Here is a 17,268-nt window from a genome sequence, read left to right on the forward strand (position 1 = left end):
CATTATGCACTGGGTTATTTGAAATAATAGATGTTAAGAGTCATAGTTTTGGGATTTAGAGTGATGTCTCTGATACCCATTACTTTATAGCATTGGTTGTTGTTTCTAACTAGATGTCTGAAACCCACTTTTGCTGAGCTAAAGTATATGACTTGGTGATGGAGACAGTACTTGAAAGGAAGAATCAGCTGACAGAAAGAAGGGTTGTTAAACCCTTCCACTGGTTTTCCTCTGTAAAAGCTTTCCTGAACCCCCATTTTGGAATCCAGATAGAGAGTAAAAACCCAACTTAAACTGTCTTGAGGGAAAGGTACTTGGAGAGGATCTCCTGTGAGCATCCCATTTCCATATCTTGATAATTAGCTGCATTTATTTATTTTTTTGCAAAAAGCACCTCCCTCTAAGCTTGGCTCTAATTAAGTGTAAGGATGGTGAGCATTGCTACAGTGGAGGTCTATTATCTTGACCCTTGCCTGTTCTTTGTGACCCAGACAGCACTTGTATCATTGAATGTGAAAGATGTTGCGGCTTACTTTGCTGTTAGGCAGGCATGAAGGTAGGCATACTGGGGTCTTGCAAGGGTTAGAAAGTAATGTGATTAACTGGCATGAAATTAATGTGTTACATTGGTTTGATACAGAGGCTGTGGTGAGAGTGAGGAACTTGTCTACCATCAGAACTGAATATTGTTGGGTAACACACTGTGCTTTTAGAAATGAATCACTGTGTTCAGAAACAACTAATCTAAACTTTTCTTTTTAGGATTATCAAACTTGGCTTGATCTTCGGGAGTTTGAAACTCGCATCGGAGAGCGTTATATTACCCATGAAAGTGATGATGCTCGCTGGGAAGAACATGCGTATGAGCACAATCTTGTATACCCCAAACATTTCATTATGGCCCCCAATCCAGATGATATGGAGGAAGACCCATAATTGTTAACCAGGGAAAGGCACTTAACTTAAACCATTACTGATACTCTGATGGAGCGAGTATTGCTCTTTGCTCTTCAGTCTATAAAGCAGTGAAAGATCTTCCATCAGTTTTTGGGTGGACTAGATGATTTGCGAAAGGCTCCACATCTCTAGTTACTATGACTATGAATGTGATCCAGCACTGGGTTAAAAGCCATGAAATATTTGTGTAACATTGCCTTACTGGTACATCGCAGTGATGTTACTGGCCGATGAAGTGCACAGAGACTTGATGTAGTATGTGAAATTTCCAGGGTTTTTGTAGTTTACACAGTAACAAAATAATTTTAATGGTTTTCTAGTTCCTACCTACTAAGCCATAGAATACTATTTTCTGGTATTTAGATACATCTGTTATGAAGCTGTAGAGAAACCTGAAATATATACCATGACCAAATAACTACAACAGTGCTTGATTTTTAAGCCCCATACAAAACACTGGTAGAATATTTATTTAGCAGGTATGAGTTTGAAAAGCAATAAAAGTAAAGGGAGCCAATAATTTTAGGGCAGATATGTGGTCCTGCTTAACTAGAGCAGCCCCTTGATGTATGGAAGTGCAGAGCACTAAAAGTACTCCATAATCCCACTTAATACAGACAAGGTGTGTTTTCGCCTTTACACTTACATTAGGAGAACAGTAAAGCATTATGGTGAATTATCATTGTGTGGCAGATGTTAGTGTGACCTTGAGGCTTATGGAGGGCTTTCAGCCTTCATTTATCCATAGACCAGGATCCAGAGATGTGATTTGCATACTGCTGCAAAGAAAAAAGTGCTCCACTGGTTGTTTTTTGGGCGCAACAGTTCCATGTGCTAGACATAAACTTTTTAAAGCATTTGGTTTCTTCTGCAGTGGGAATTGTTGCACCAGATAGAATAAACTGCAGCTCCTGCTGTGTGTATTGTTCCCTCTCACATACCACATATTTGGCTCCAGAAAATTAGCACCCACTGCACAACTAAGATCTTCAGTTGTTGTGCTGTCATTCATTTTGGTCTGGAAGAGATTTGTCTGCTGCAGTTTGGCCCAAAAGAATATTTTAATTTCTTGAAAGGAATAAAATTTTACTTAATTTTCAATTAATTCAAGTACTGTAACTAGAATCCACAGTGTAATATATCCTTACGATCTCTGGTGTCATGGAAGAAGATGCGGTCATTTATGTTTCCAGATTGCTCTTTGCTTTCTGCTGTTTGCTTTTCTTCTGCCTTTATTAAATCCTGTAGTCTAGCAAAATCACTCTTAGCTGCTGGTGATCAGGGGGTTGTGGCCTTTTGCCTCCCACTTGCTGGGTTTGTCACTCAGAAGTTAAGGGTGGAAAGAGAGTTTGCCTCCCTCCCTCCTTCCCGTCCCACACAAAGTTACTTGTAAGGCACTCTGCTTGATGCAGTTGGCTTCTTCTTAAAAGATCTACTGATAGGAAAAGGATGGAAAGTGCCTTGAAGGGCTAAAACCTGTCACTCCTTTCTTCCTTTCCCTTCCTGCTAGCAGGTCTGCTTACAAAACACATTTAATCCACACAGTTCTCAATTACAGATGAGAATCAATTTGGCAAGCACTCCTAGATTAAGGAGTATGAATGGGTGGTACTTTATAGATAAAAAAGTTAACACAATTATATGAATTCATTTCCTGGCCACTGTTTGTTCCATCATAGTCTTAATTATTGCTGCCTGAATAGCAGCCTGTCAGTTCTGTTTTGCATCTGCTTTTCTTCTTTCTGATTTCCTGTCCATCTCCTTCCTCAGGTCGGTCTTCAGCATCTTCTCTTCTTCAACTGTCATCAGCTGACTTCTTTTCACTTTGCTTTCTCCCAGCATTTCATGCCCTCCTTTCACTTGCCCTGCATTCTGTGTCATTACAGAACTAGGCTTTACACTTGACATAAAAGTTATTCCTGTGCATGTCTGTGAATTACAACTATGTAAAGAGCAAGAGAGGAACACAGAAGAAGAATCTCAAAAATATTATCCCAATAAGAAAGGTCCAGTGCATACATTCCCTTAAATTAAACCACATTTTTTGATCCGGAGAAATGATGGAAGCAGCAGTTCAAGGACAAGCCATATGAAGATAACCTAAAGCAGTCTCAGAACATTAAAGGCTACTGGACAATCAGTGCAAACGTCACTAAAGTAAATCTAAAATAAAAACCTTGCTTAATTTTTTATTTAATCTCAACCAACTGTTCTATTTATAATAGATGACTGGCAAACAAATTAACTATCCTGGATCTAGTTATGAAGTTAACATTTTCAGGAAAATGTGGTCTACAATTGAAATAAGTTGTATATAAATGTCAGCAAGAACCAGATGTGCAGTTGAAGCGTTGTGTGAAATTTTCATGGCAACACTTGCTCTGGCCAAGGCATGTTGCTGTAGCTGTTGCAGCTGCAGGAAAAACTTCAAAGGAAGTTCCAACAGTGTGTGGCCCCATCTCTAGGATATAGCTTTATTTGATCATGACCTTTAAAAGCTGTTCATAGGCCAGTTTATTTTCCAAATCCTCTAACAGCAAAAGGATTTGGCCACCTCTCCATCTCTTCCTCTTGACCTTAAATTTATTCTGCATACTCTGTGAGCATTCAGTATAATGGAATTTTCTATGCTATACAATCTCCAATTAGATGCCGCAAGTAGAGGGAAATGTGTCGAATAATGGAGTACACTAAGATGGAGCAAGCTTTAGAAGAACCTTGTATAATTATTTAATTTGAAACAAATATTGTTGCTTGTAATGTTTTGTTGCTTTGCTGCAGTTGCCAGACAAACGTACAGACATACTCAATTTCAGTGGTAGCATTTCTCTAATGTGCAAATTTTAGATGAACAGTGCAATTCACAAACTCCTTATTTCAGTCTAGCAGGAGTGAAGCAGAACAAAGACTGCATGCCATTGGGGGTTACAGATTCAGAGTCTTATGAGGCATACGAGTTGGAATGGCGGGATATATGAAATATGGGTGTTTATTCTTCCATTTGTGTCTCCCTTGATTTATGTTCAGCTGAATGTGAGCGGCCTCATCTAAAAAATACTGAGGTAATGTGATGTGAAAATTCGGCCTGTGGCATTTTGATTTATGAAGACTATTTTGCATGTGCAACTCATCACAGGATGATGTTATCACTGAATAGAGAACATACATTTGTAAGTTCACTTAGATCCTACAATCCTTAAAGCAGTGTTTTGGACTCCAACTTTCATTAGCCCCAGCCACCACGTCTAATGGGCAAGGATAATGGGAGTAGGAATCTAGTAATATATGGAGGACCATGTGTTCACCACCATTTTAAAAAGGGGGTTGTAGTGTACCTATGGCCTGCTTCAAACCAGAATTTGATTAGGATCATGTGGATTGATTTATGATGGACTGCTGCATGGATGTTTCTGCATTGCACAGAATGTTTCACTAACTCACTGATGTTTATTTACTGTGACCCACATGAATCACTGGCCTAATTTCAGGCATACCGGTATTTGTTGAACAGATTTTGAGAGTCAGCTATGCACCTGCAGTTCTTCATTTCTTTGCTCTGTATTCAGAATACTTGGACTGAAACTTTTTGTATCTTATTTTGTTATCCCATTACAAACTCCAATTTTACATGGTAATTAATGTATGAAAGTACTGATTATGTAGGTAGAGTTACCTACATGACTGATGCTTTTATCATCGAAGTGAGTGGACAACCAAGAATCTGTTTGATGGCAGGAACTTTGCCAAAGCAGTAACATGTAAATTGGGTCAGTGGGTTGCAAGTAACATGTTGATTCGAAAAACATTCATTTCTACAACCTTGAGTTGGAAATTGTTCCAGGGAATAAAATTCTACAAGTGGGGGAGACCCTCTGAAATAATGCAGCTGTTTGGAAATGCAAAAGACAAGTTTAATGTGGATGAAGCCTTCTCCAAACCACAGAGTCCATAATAATGAGCCAGGAAATTTAGCAGATTATCCTTGTAGTTAAGCTACAAATGTATTCAAAGTAAATCTAGAAAAATTCTAGAAAAAGTTTCTCACCTATAGAAAAGGTTATTGTAATTTTATTGTCATCAGTTACTTAACCTTATCTACAGTAGCCGTTGGAAGCAGTGTTCTCAGTGGGGAGAATCCACGGCAGAGATGAGAATGACTAAGTCTCAAAGGCAGACAAAAATGTCATGGATAAGTGAAATGATTGGAAGCCCCTATCATAAATGGTCCAATCATGTTGTAAAATTATTGGAAGCTACTATTCAATTTTTTGAATATACAGCTGGAACTATTCTGTATTTATAGCATGGTATTGAACACTGAAAGTAGCTGTTCTAGCAAAGCACAATTTGTTGTGGCATAACTATTAATCCATTGGAAGTGTTCATAGATGTTTCACTGTTTTGTCTTATTGTTTCTTTGTAAACGTATGCAACAACAGAATAGGATCAATATTATTTCGGATTGACTCAGTTGTTATCCTATAGATGTCTACTCAGAAATAAGTCCCCTTGAGTTCAGTGGGGTTTGCTTCCAGGTAGGTGTATATAGGATTGCAGCCTTAAGATCGGTTGTAGCATCAGAGAGCCATATTTAAACAGCAGCAAAGCAAGTCAAGAATGTACAGTGTCAGGTATGCCCCTTGATTTAATTTCAGGTTTCAGGACAGCAAAATTTTGGACCAGTAGGGTAGGAATAAAAGCCCTGTTGTGGTTAAAGATGAGAAATAACTGGAATGTTTCTACTCTATAACAGCTGTTACACACATTTCACAAACCATAAATAAACTGCATAGCTTGCACTCTAACTTTCCTATGAATACCTACCAATATTATTAAATCAAAGCTTTAAGTCACTGAAGGTTGGCATTAAATCTGTTGCTCCAGATGAATTTGTACCCAGTGTTGCATTATCATTAATCTTTGTTTTTCAGTTAAGTTGCATTCATTGAAGAAATAGTTCTGTATTGATGCTAGAAGATATTCATGTAAAACTTGTAGCCTCAAAAAGACACTGTCAAGTACTTTTTATATTTTTATATGTCCCATTGTTTGTAAATATCCTCTAAGCTTGAAAATAAATTTTATTTCCCTATCATGTGTCTTTTCCCCACTACTGCATCCTCTGTACTTCCTCTAACTGTATCAAAATCCCTGTGTGCAGGCATTACTACAGAAAAGCAACATGATTGTTATGAGACCTATCTACATATCCCTATTTGCATGATTCACAATGGGAAGCCTGCATCATTCTGTTAAAACATTCACATTTGGGGTTCACTTCCATGAGAGTTCACCAAAGCCAGCAACACATGCTGAAGGTGATGTTGAGTCTTTTGACTTCCTTTGCTGATCTGAAGCTGTAAATCTGTAGTGAGGTAGCATGGCAAAAAAGTGGAAACGTCCTCCCATTTTATCCAAGTCCATTAGCATTTCATAACTTCGAAGCAGCTGAGTCTGAATGGCTGCATCATTGACACTTTTCAATAGTACCTAAATGGGAAAATGAATTATTTTAATCCTCTTTAAACTGCACAATTGTCCAATTGTGCTACCTGTAACTTGGCTACTTTCCATCCTAGAATTACATCAATCTCCTGCCCTTCCAAATTTGTATGTTCTGAATTTTAACTTGTTCATTTGATAAATTTATATCCCACCCTTCAAAATAAATAATACAAGTTCTGTCTCCCATTAAAATGAGACTTAAATCAGCTACAGATAATCTAAGTGTATTCAGTTAAGTAAGTAGTATTTATAAACTAGCCAGAAAGTGGCCCCTACCTGCAGTCTGATATCAATGCCCATATTTTTCAAAAAATCATGTTGCTTTATGGGACCCAAGGTTGCTACTCTTTCCTGTGCTATTTTTCGCAGGTAACTGAAGTCAACATCTGCTGTGAGGTCCGCCGTTCCTGGAGATATTAAGACATTGTGAAGTTCATGTCCACGGAATCCCTGAATAATAATAGAAATGGGAGGGGGGGAATGGTTCACTTAGACCCTGCAGCTTTTTGGGGTTGCAGACAAAAATAGAGCACAGAGGAAGGGTGACCTCCAATTATAAAAAGGGGGTTTTTAAAGTGAGGAATTATGATTTTTGAAGAATTGTATGCTGTCTTAAGATACAAATGGCTCCCTTTCCAAAACCTCACCACTTATTGCTGGCTATAACATTATTGGCAATAGATAAATGCCACAAAATGGTGCACTTCTACTCCACCTTTTACCGCAAAGCTACTTTAGTAACTGCCCCAGATAGTAGAGAAGAAATTTTAGCTTTGGAAAAAAACAGACTGTTCATGCAAACTGTCCTGTAGGAACCTGTATAAATCAACCTACCCTGAATGTGTCTGTTTTGGTTCCATTGTGGCCATAATCTACAATCAGTGCATTGCCCCCATTCTTATCAATATTATGGGCCAGCTTCTGGATGATGATACCAGCATCAGGACACACTTCCACATGAACTCTGGATTCTTTGTCCTAAATGAGAATTCAGGGGTTGAACAAACAGTTATGTAGCAGTATATGTACACATGCCTACAGCTATAAGTCCTGACACTTTCCTGCAACTTCCCTCAAGAGAATTTTGGGTTGTGAGTTTTATGGGAGGACATGACTCGTACATCAAACCTGTAATTCTCAGGATTCCCTGCAGGGAAATGATAGCAGGAAATCTGCAAGATGGGGTTTGTCACGTGTCTATCTGGATCCTACATTTGTACATTTGCTATGAAATAAAACCCCTTGTCGGAATAAACTAGATGTGATATTTGTTGCATTTTAGTAATGATCTTACTGGTTATTTTGATAAATACCAGGTAAGCTGCTAAACAAGATTCTATAAAGTTTCCTTAGGAATCTATAGCTTAATCTGTTTGTCCACCTCTTTTTCCTAAAATGAAATACAGATGTATCACACTTACTGGTCTGGTTTCACATGGCAAGTAGCCTTTCCTTACAATTTTATTGCACATAACAAATGCATACTAAGATGTTATCAATAAAAACCGCCAGATAAGTATGTTTGAAACAGTGATAATAACTGCAGTAAGTACATTTTGAAAACAGTGAGCAGCTCAAAATATGTAACACAATGGCAGTATTAGCTGGATGGAGAGGATTATATAAGCGAGCTTACATGTATGAAGGCTTTTGCAGCAGGAGTAGCAGATGGCGCAAGGACAAATCGCAGTTTGTCAGGAGTGTCTGGATCAATGTCAACCAACAACTCACACCACCCCTTTTCTGTTTTCTGTTAATTTAAAATAAGTTGGATACGGATTTTATTGAACATTGTCAGCTACACTGTTTACCATTTCATGTAAGTTTATTCAAGGATATGCTCTTGACAAAAAAAAGCTGATTAATCATTTATTATACCTCTCAGTGAAGTTCTTTAAAAGCAAACATGAACAGATTTTGCTTCACTAATTTGTACCTTTGTGGAAAAGTTCCTGCTGTATTCCTTAGTATTCTGACCAGTAGAAACAAAAAACCCAGTCAACTGTGTTGATCCATTATTACACACACCTGCAAATCTGAGAGCAGCTGTGTACTGTTTAATATCCAATTTATTAGAATCAGCATGGCAGTAATCCGGTGCATAGTTTCCTATAAGCTCTTATCAAAACTCTGTGGTACTTGCTTATGATAGGATAGATTGTAAAACACACTGGGCGTTAACAAAATATTGTGAGCCAGCTGAAATGCAAGTGTTAGCTTTTAATTAGGAACGCATTTAAGCTGGAAGCAAGAAGCAGGAAGCTCACGAAAAAGAGAGGAAGAAATCTCCAGCCTCAGCTTCACTGTTTCCTTCATTCTCTGACTTCTATGCTAATTTTTTAGAAACACCAGGAAAACTGAAAGTGACCTTACCACCACATTCACCTGCTAGCAAGAAAAATCCACCAGTAACTTTGCCATTCTAGCAGATGTCATGTTGTGTCTTCTGTTCTGAAAAAAGTCTTGGAGCAGTGCTCCCCTACATTTCTCCTCCAATACACCACTGATACTGGCCAGTAGTATTATTTATTAAATTTGTAAAAAAAGATAATATTTATACAAATCTATATGATTTGTATACCAACCTTGTAGAATAGATAAACAAGTGTATAACTAGTAGAATAAGAAAAGCACAAATCCTGCCATTGCCTATTTAAATCAATAGATGTAGTTAAAAGCAGAATCTTGTATTATTACAAGACTGCTTACACATGTCTGTGTGCAGGGCAAGTACTTGATGACTATTCCCTATGATCTCACTTTCCAAAATTAGAACACATGCACTGTGTCTAAATATAAAACTTTTGCTATATAAAAAATGCTGAGAATTCTGAAATAAACAGGATGAATTTAACTTAAAAGGATTTTACTTATTTTGTATAATATATACACTTCATTGTACAAAATACCGGTAAGTTGTTAAGTTAAATTCATTTCCGTCATTTCATGTACTTATTAAAGCATGTCAGTTCCAAGACACAGACACACTTGCTCTCTACCTCCACTGGATTGTAGTTTTGTTCTCTTTCTAAATAGTAAATACTTTTAAAGTCAAGTCACGCAATAAAGAGCTATCATACCTGAAATTTGTGTATAGGAAGAGCGTCAAAAAATTCATGTGCTAAATAAAAACTGAAGCCTAAAGGAAAAAAAAGTGTCAATCAAATTACCACATCTGAAACTAACATTTTCCACTTAAATAGCATTCAAAGTCTTCATTTGGAACTGTTGTATGAGGTATCTGTTGCACTAGATTCAAAACTAAAATTTCAAGCACAATATGAAGAACCATTAGAAAATTGTTTTACCACCACAAAAATGGAAACCTTCAAAAACAGATTTACTATAAACAATTTGCAATCAAACTATCCAAACTCACATTAAAACATACCAAGGAGAAGCAGATCTACAGTTATATAACCTCTGGACATCCCACCACTGCAAAGCTTTAAAAAAAGAACTAATGAAAGTTTAATAAACACACACACACACACACAGCACCAAACCTTACCTTCTGGCACATCATTCAGGTCTTGGTACCAGAAAATTGGCAGCCTGGTTTTAGTAATCCCTTGCATGTAGGTAGTGGGACTCTCTGTTAATTCTGTCTTTCCTTCTGTGAGTACTGATGCTTGAATCTCACTTAATTTTGGACTGATTTCCACCAAATGAACAGAAATATCACATTTACTAAGTACAGAACTCAGCTGATTAAAAACCTGTAAATGAAGAAGTTTAGTTAGAGACAAAGAACATGTAGGGATTTTATAAAATTCTTCAAGGCTGTGCTTAAAAGACTGTTTTATAGTTATTAGGTTGTATCCAATGTTGCCTGTATGTGAGCAGAATGGATTTCCACTCATGCAATGTGGCTTTGCATTCTTCTTTCCCCTCCCACACTCAAAATCCACTCCGGAGAACTGGGGGAGACACCTGAGAAGATTGGGAAGAGGGCACGGGAGGGACTGCTGAGAAGAGGAGAGAACGGTAAAGTCCTGTTACGCAAGCAAAAAAACTCTACTTGTGCAACATTGGATTCCTCCCTTTATTTTTCAAAATGATAGTGGTTTTTCTCAAGCACTTAGGGTTAAGTGGCACATCAGCTACCTTGGCATCACAATGAATTTCCTGATGTTAAACCAGAAAGGCAGGGATATAAATTTGTTTTGCAGGCCAATAAGACAGAAACTGGTAGGAATTAGGGACCAAAGAACGGTTGAAAATCAATGAGATATAGGCAGAATTTCTAAAAACCACAACTCTGCTGTGCCTCACAAAGGCTTGTTTTGAGGCCTGATAAACCAAACTTTATGAAGTCATCAAATAGCATTGGGATCAAGTACTCTTTGCCTCATTCTTCCTGTCATGCACTGGCTTTAGAGTAACAATTCTGATTTGTATTCAGCCATAGTTTTCCATTGCATTAGAACTGGGAAACTCTGGTTTAATGTTGGTTTAAAAACTAGAAAAACAAGCTACCGAAGGTCAAGTCTGGATGCAACAAAAATATTTGGCTTCATACAGACTAGTATGATGGTGATGATAGTTATGCACTCATGTTAATGATGATACATGACAGAAGGAGGACTGGGGTAAGGTGAGAACTCTAGGCCGTGACACTTGTTCAAGGCCTCGTAAACCAAGATTTATTTATGTGTCACCAGCTATTCTGCACTAGACAGAAAGCTTTGAAACAAACAAGGGTTTCCTAAAACTTGCTATCTAGTGCAGAATAGCAGGTGAAACAAAGAATTTTAAGAATTTCAGCCTGAAATATACAAAAAAGGCAGGTTTCAAACCCACTGGACCATGGAGGAAAAGGTTGTATTTACTTACCCGCAAAATATCACTAGTAAGACTACCTCTTCCTGGACCCAATTCCACCAGTTGAATTTTTTTTGGCTTGCCAGCAGCCATCCATTCACTAACAAACCAAACACCTATTAACTAGAGAAAATAATTAGAATTAATATTTTTTTCATCCTATAGAACACTTCAGTTGAAAACTGAGTGGCACATAAGCATTTCATCTCAGGGAAAAATGGAAATTTAAAAGCTTACAACCATAGTAAAAGGGCTGCAGTTTTGCACACAGTAAAATTGCTTAAACACTGTTGAAATACATATGTTTACTGTATGCAGGATGGCAGTTGATGTTTTCCTGAATCTTCATGTTCAGTGCTTAGAAGAACTCTTCCTGGGGGCACAGCCTGGGAATCATTTTGGACTCGCAGCTGTCCATGGAGGCGCAGGTCAATTCTGTGTCCAGGGCAGCTGTTTATCAGCTCCATCTGGTACGCAGGTTGAGACTGTCTCGCCAGAGTGGTGCATGCTCTAGTTATCTCCTGCTTGGACTACTGCAATGCGCTCTACGTGGGGCTACCTTTGAAGGTGACCCGGAAACTATAACTGAAGGAGCGTCTCCACCCCCATCGTTCTGCCCGGACACTGAGGTCCAGCACCGAGGGCCTTCTGGCGGTTCCCTTGTTGCGAGAAGCCAAGTTGCAGGGAACTAGGCAGAGGGCCTTCTCGGTAGTGGCACCCGCCCTGTGGAATGCCCTCCCATCTGATGTCCAAGAGAACAACAACTACCAGATTTTTAGAAGACATCTAAAGGCAGCCCTGTTTAGGGAGGTTTTTAATGTTTAATAGATTACTGTATTTTATTTTTCTGTTGGAAGCAACCCAGAGTGGCTGGGGAAACCCAGCAAGATGGGCGGGGTATAAATAAATAAATTATTTATTATTATTATTATTATTATTATTAATCCAGAAAGCGGCAGCTAGACTGATGACTGGGAGCAGCCACAGAGACCACATAACACCGGTCTTGAAAGACCTACATTGGCTCCCAGTACGTTTCTGAGCACAAGTGTTGATGCTGACCTTTAAAGCCGTAAATGGCCTCAGTCCAGTATACCTGAAGGAGTGTCTCCATCCCCATCGTTCTGCCCAGACACTGAGGTCTAGCGCCGAGAGCCTTCTGGTGGTTCCCTCACTGCAAGAAGTGAAGTTACAGGGAACCAGGCAGAGGGCCTTCTCAGTAGTGGCGCCCGCCCTTTGGAACACCCTCCCACCATATGTCAGGAAAAAACAACTACCAGACTTTTAGGAGACATCTGAAGGCAGCCCTGTTTAGGGAAGCTTTTAATATCTGATGGACTATTGTATTTTAACATTTTGTTGGAAGCTGCTCAGAGTGGCTGGGGAAACCCAGCCAGATGGGCAGGGTATAAATAAATTGTTGTTGTTGTTGTTGTTGTTGTTGTTGTTGTTATTATTATTATTATTATTATTATTATTATTATTATTATTATCATCTTCAGAATCAGACAAATCAACTGGGCAGATGGCTTGGATTATTGTATATCAAAAGAATTAACTAACAATGCAGTCTATATGTGTTAACTCAGAATCAACTCCTTCAATGGGACTAGAATTGCTGCCTAAATTCCTAATGAAAGATACTTACTTGGGAGTATCTCTTTCTTAACTTAGTGGGATTTATTACATCACTAACAATGACATCAGATTGCTTAAGCAGAAATTGTCTCCCTTATTATATACTGGAAAGAACCCAGCTGAACTTTAAGATCTTGGGGAAACTTTCCAACATATTTATTTATTACTTGTCTGTTGCTTTTCTGCATAGCTGTGTCCACAGTGGCTCACAACACAAGAATAGCAATACAATAGCAGGAATATGCATTAATATATCATTACAACAGTAAATTGCCAATTCATTAAAAAATCTAATATAGCACTCCAAACACGTAACAGTTCGTTTCAAGAGCAGCAACATCTTAAATTCGTTGCAAGTTAGACAATATCAGTCACAAAAACTAACATAATCTTAATTGTTAAAATACATAAGCCAGAGGGTATGGTGTGATAACATTTCCCACTGTTCTCAGATATTACCATAGTAAATCATATAACCAGCAGGAAGTTTCTCAAAGTATGAAGTGCAGGAAATAGTTGTCATCTTTTTTGCAACAGCTTCATTAAAAATGCTACACAAAGAAGTAGCAAGCTTAATACTGAGAAAATGCACTTTTTTGTAAATTGAACAAACATTTGGAAATTGCTTTCTGATACTTCAGAGTCAGAATGGTAACACTGCTCTGTATGGAAGAAGACTAGTATGCAAACCTTGACAGGATAATGGCTTAAATAGCAGCACCATAAAATATTACCATATCTCATCAAATAAAATGTACTTTAAAAAAATGTACCTCTCCAAAGATCTGACTTATTTCAGGTGAAGTAACAAAATCTCCTTTTTCACCTAGCATGTCACGATGCATATAGTATCCCTATAGAAGAAGAAAGACCCAATCAGTTTCCAACTCTTGATTATGTTTACTTGCTAGTTAGCTACAACACTGAAATTGTTTAATGAAAGAAACTAATAGGCCTCTTAAAATATAAACACTGTACCCATCCTTAAACATTCTTAAACTCAGCTAGGAAACTATATGGGAGGAGGGCTGAGGAGGTAGAAGAGACAGAGAGCCCTAATGCAGACTAGCTGAAGGACAGGGGGTTGAGAAGCCATGGCCTGAGGCAAGGATGGGTGGGAGAGGCATACAGCTGGTAAGAGAAAGAGCCAAGGATGAAAGAAAGCAAGAGTGAGGAAAAAACTCACTGAGGGCCAGAGACTAGGAGGCGCCACTGATGTAGGCAGAAGGGAATGAATGAGCCACAGAACAATCCTTATCCCCAGATTTGCTGGCTAGAGGGTGTTAGGATGGAGTGGGTGTGCCTCTTCTCTAGTAGATGAAGGGCATGCCTGATGCAGAGGCCCCCACTAGGATCGTGCCATAGGCATTGATCTATTGCAGGCCTCAAAATGTGGCATTCTAAGGGCAAGGCAGAGGCACTGCCATCTGATATCAAAGCCATCCTGATTATCCAGTAAGCTCCAGCACACTATCTTAAGGGGCAATTTTTGGACAACAGCCATACCTTGGATAAAATGTGATGGGTGTTTCCTACCATGACAACCTGTATAAAAGTTGTCTTTGTATGTCTAAAAAGTTAAGCATAAACAAATGAGATCATTTGAATGACAATGTAAAACAGATCACAAAGAAACTATACTACACAGTTCGGTAGTAACGATGTACAACCAAAATCTTAGTACGCAGTATAGGTCTCACCTTCTCTCTAGCCATACTACCACCTTGTCTCCTAGCCCTGCAGTTCCTCACCCTTCAAAACCCCCTTGCAATGCAGTCCTAAGTGGGGTGTGTGGAAGATCCAAAGTGGTGGAATGACCACCACTTCCATAGCCCTGCTGGGTTGCCAGAGTGGGAAGTGTGTGGGGTTGACTTACTGTTTTGCCCCCTGCATATATTGTTAGAATCATAGAGCTGGAAGAGACCACAAGGGCCATCCAGTCCAACCCCCTGCCAAGCAGGAAACACCATCAAAGCATTCTTGACATATGCCTGCCGAGCCTCTGCTTAAAGACCTCCAAAGAAGGAGACTCCACCACACTCCTTGGTGGCAAATTCCACTGCCGAACAGCTCTTACTGTCAGGAAGTTCTTCCTAATGTTTAGGTGGAATCTTATTTCTTGTAGTTTGAATCCACTGCTCTGTGTCCGCTTCACTGGAGCAGCAGAAAACAACCTTTCTCCCTCCTCTATATGACATCCTTTTATATATTTGAACATGGCCATGTTGTTTTTTATATATACTGTATTAAAAAATCCCCCATTAGTTTGAATTGAGGTCAGGGTCAGGGCTGGCATTCCTTCTCCTCTACCTCCCCTTACTCTTTGTGCAGCATCATTGGTACAAGCTTCATCTGAATAATAGACAAATATAAACTGGAGCTTCAAGTCCCAAAGTGAAATTTGAATGATGCACATTTAGTGGTACTGTTCATACCTTCACAGGATTAGTCAAAACTTCCCGCATATATTCAGCAACTGTAATGGGACCAGTTGACTTTATTTTCATCATCAGATGCTTCAGCATTGGAGTCACTGGACTGTTTTCCTCTGCTTTACTTTCTGAACTAAAGCACTGGCATTTCAATGCAGTAGAAAGACCTATGTAAAAACATAAGATTAGCCATTCACAAGTGATCCACTGAATAAATAGTATCTCTAGAAGTGGCTAATATGAGCTATGTTTGAGGAAGCATAGAAAGCAACTAAATGATGATTAGAGGAAACTTATTTTTTAAAAAATGGTGTATGTGTGGGGCCATCAGCTTGTTAAAGATCCCTGGAAAACATGGGGAACTGAACATTGCTTTATTAAGAAAGTAATATTTAAATTCTAAATGCATTACTTCGACCCAAAAAATTATCAGTCAAGATGCAGAATGTCCCAGCTGCAATTGCTGACATCAGCAGGTAGGCTAGGGAAAGACTTCTGCCTGAAACCCTGGAGAGCTGCTTGTCAATGTAGACCAGGCATATCCAAAGTCCATTTCGGGGGCCTAATCTGGTTTAATCCAATCCCTGTGGCAGTTTATTTCGTGGGGTAAAATCCTAAAAAAACCTCAACAACTTCAATCCTAAAAAAAGGTCAACAACTTCAATCCTAAAAAAAGGTCAACAACTTTGGTTGTTGGTTGGCCCTCTGGTCAGCCCTCACAGCCCTTCACTTCATCAAATCTGGCCCTCTTTGAAAAAAGTTTGGACAGTACTGTACACTGCCTGACTGAGACAAAGGGGTGACTCAAGTCACTTAATGCAACTTCCTGTGCTTCAAAGGCTTGTGAATAAATGACCTGCGGCAAACATATTAGGCAAGATCCAACCAAAATGAAGTACAGTACGGTACTTTTAAGCTCCACTGAAATCAGATTGCTCATATTTACTGATTCCTGCCTGTTCTTTTCCATCCTTGCTATTACCACTAATTGACTTTTTCTGAACAAAATAAAAAAATTCCTTCAGTAGCACCTTAAAGACCAACTAAGTTTTTATTTTGGTATGAGCTTTCATGTGCATGCACACTTCATCAGATACACTGAAACAGAAGTCGCTGACTTTTTCTGGTGATGGGCAGCGCCACCCCTTTGCATTGACTCCCTTTCCCCTTTCTTGTATAGTGGGGGGGGGGGGGAAGGTGATATAGAAGCAGTTGCTCCGAGCAAATATTTGGGGGGATGATGTGCATTTATTACCACTGCTTTCTACAGTACTTGCAACTGGAGTTGAGGTGTTAACTGGGCGGCTTCTTACATGCAAAGCTGGATAGTTTCTGCTCCAACACGACCCTCAGGGTCTCTTCAAACTCTACAATTCTGTGATTCTAGGGCTCAATACATGGAGCTGCCTGGTTTTTGGGGGAGCGTCTTTGTGGAGGGAGGCGGGTCTGTGGGGACTGACACGAGGCGCTCCTACGAGGCAAAAATTTCCTACCCCACCACCTGTCTGGGAAGTGGGGTACGAGCGAGGCACGGCTGCGAACGCTATTAGGTTGCAAGCCCCGCGCATTTACTCGGGAGTAAGTCCCACCGAAGTCAACAGGGCTTGCTTCAGAGTAAAATCAAGTGAGGTTGTGTTGTTAAGGTACGCTCCACGCATCGTTCTCGTTACCATGGAGACGGAGGAAACGGTCGCTCCGCGCGACAACGCGCATCCCCCGGAGAAAGGCTCTCCCCGGCTGCACGAGCGCCATGCTCGCTCCGTCTGCAGCTCGCGCCGCGACCTTCCCTCACCTTACGGACTTTCTTGTCCTGGCAGCGAAATAAAATGATTATTTTGCGAAGCGCCAAAGAAGTTCACCTTAGGGCCGGTGCCTGTACTACGATGCTCATTATTACAATATAGAATAGACA

The 17,268-nt window shown here is 39.4% G+C and overlaps 2 protein-coding genes across 4 annotated transcripts in view; one reads left to right on the forward strand and one right to left on the reverse strand.

Annotated features, from left to right (window-relative positions):
* PRKD3 (protein kinase D3) overlaps positions 1 to 6,050 on the forward strand; it is a 58,500-nt gene extending 52,450 nt beyond the window's left edge. The window contains exon 19 of the mRNA XM_035108303.2: positions 763 to 6,050. Coding sequence (XP_034964194.1) covers positions 763 to 936 — 174 coding nt within the window. The 3' untranslated portion in view covers positions 937 to 6,050. The remainder of the gene's footprint in view (positions 1 to 762) is intronic.
* Positions 4,016 to 17,133, reverse strand: NDUFAF7 (NADH:ubiquinone oxidoreductase complex assembly factor 7). 3 transcript variants are annotated; one of them, XM_035108304.2, is made up of 10 exons: positions 17,027 to 17,133; positions 15,360 to 15,523; positions 13,698 to 13,778; positions 11,299 to 11,409; positions 9,974 to 10,181; positions 9,543 to 9,601; positions 8,099 to 8,212; positions 7,297 to 7,440; positions 6,739 to 6,912; positions 4,016 to 6,447 (listed from the first exon to the last, which is right to left on the reverse strand). In XM_035108304.2, exons 1-10 carry the CDS (start codon positions 17,106 to 17,108, stop codon positions 6,232 to 6,234), a joined length of 1,353 nt encoding a protein of 450 aa, XP_034964195.2. In that variant the 5' UTR covers positions 17,109 to 17,133; the 3' UTR covers positions 4,016 to 6,231. The 3 variants fall into 3 exon arrangements, 2 of the variants coding, with proteins under 2 accessions (XP_034964195.2, XP_060128879.1); XR_004692132.2 differs by having other exon boundaries at positions 6,310 to 6,447; positions 6,739 to 6,869; XM_060272896.1 differs by lacking the exon at positions 6,739 to 6,912.
* Between the last annotated feature and the right edge of the window lie 135 nt (positions 17,134 to 17,268).

This window comes from Zootoca vivipara, chromosome 3 (assembly GCF_963506605.1).
Source record: "Zootoca vivipara chromosome 3, rZooViv1.1, whole genome shotgun sequence".
NCBI lineage: Eukaryota > Metazoa > Chordata > Lepidosauria > Squamata > Lacertidae > Zootoca > Zootoca vivipara.

Excerpts from the sequence above, each read along its gene's own strand:
- NDUFAF7 (XM_035108304.2), bottom strand. The coding sequence starts at position 17,108 with ATGGCGCTCGTGCAGCCGGGGAGAGCCTTTCTCCGGGGGATGCGCGTT. Across the intron at positions 8,213-9,542 it reads TTCCTATACACAAATTTCAG|AAAACAGAAAAGGGGTGGTG; the intron begins GTATGATAGCTC and ends TTAAATTAACAG. Across the intron at positions 7,441-8,098 it reads CTGCAAAAGCCTTCATACAT|GACAAAGAATCCAGAGTTCA; the intron begins GTAAGCTCGCTT and ends ATTCTCATTTAG.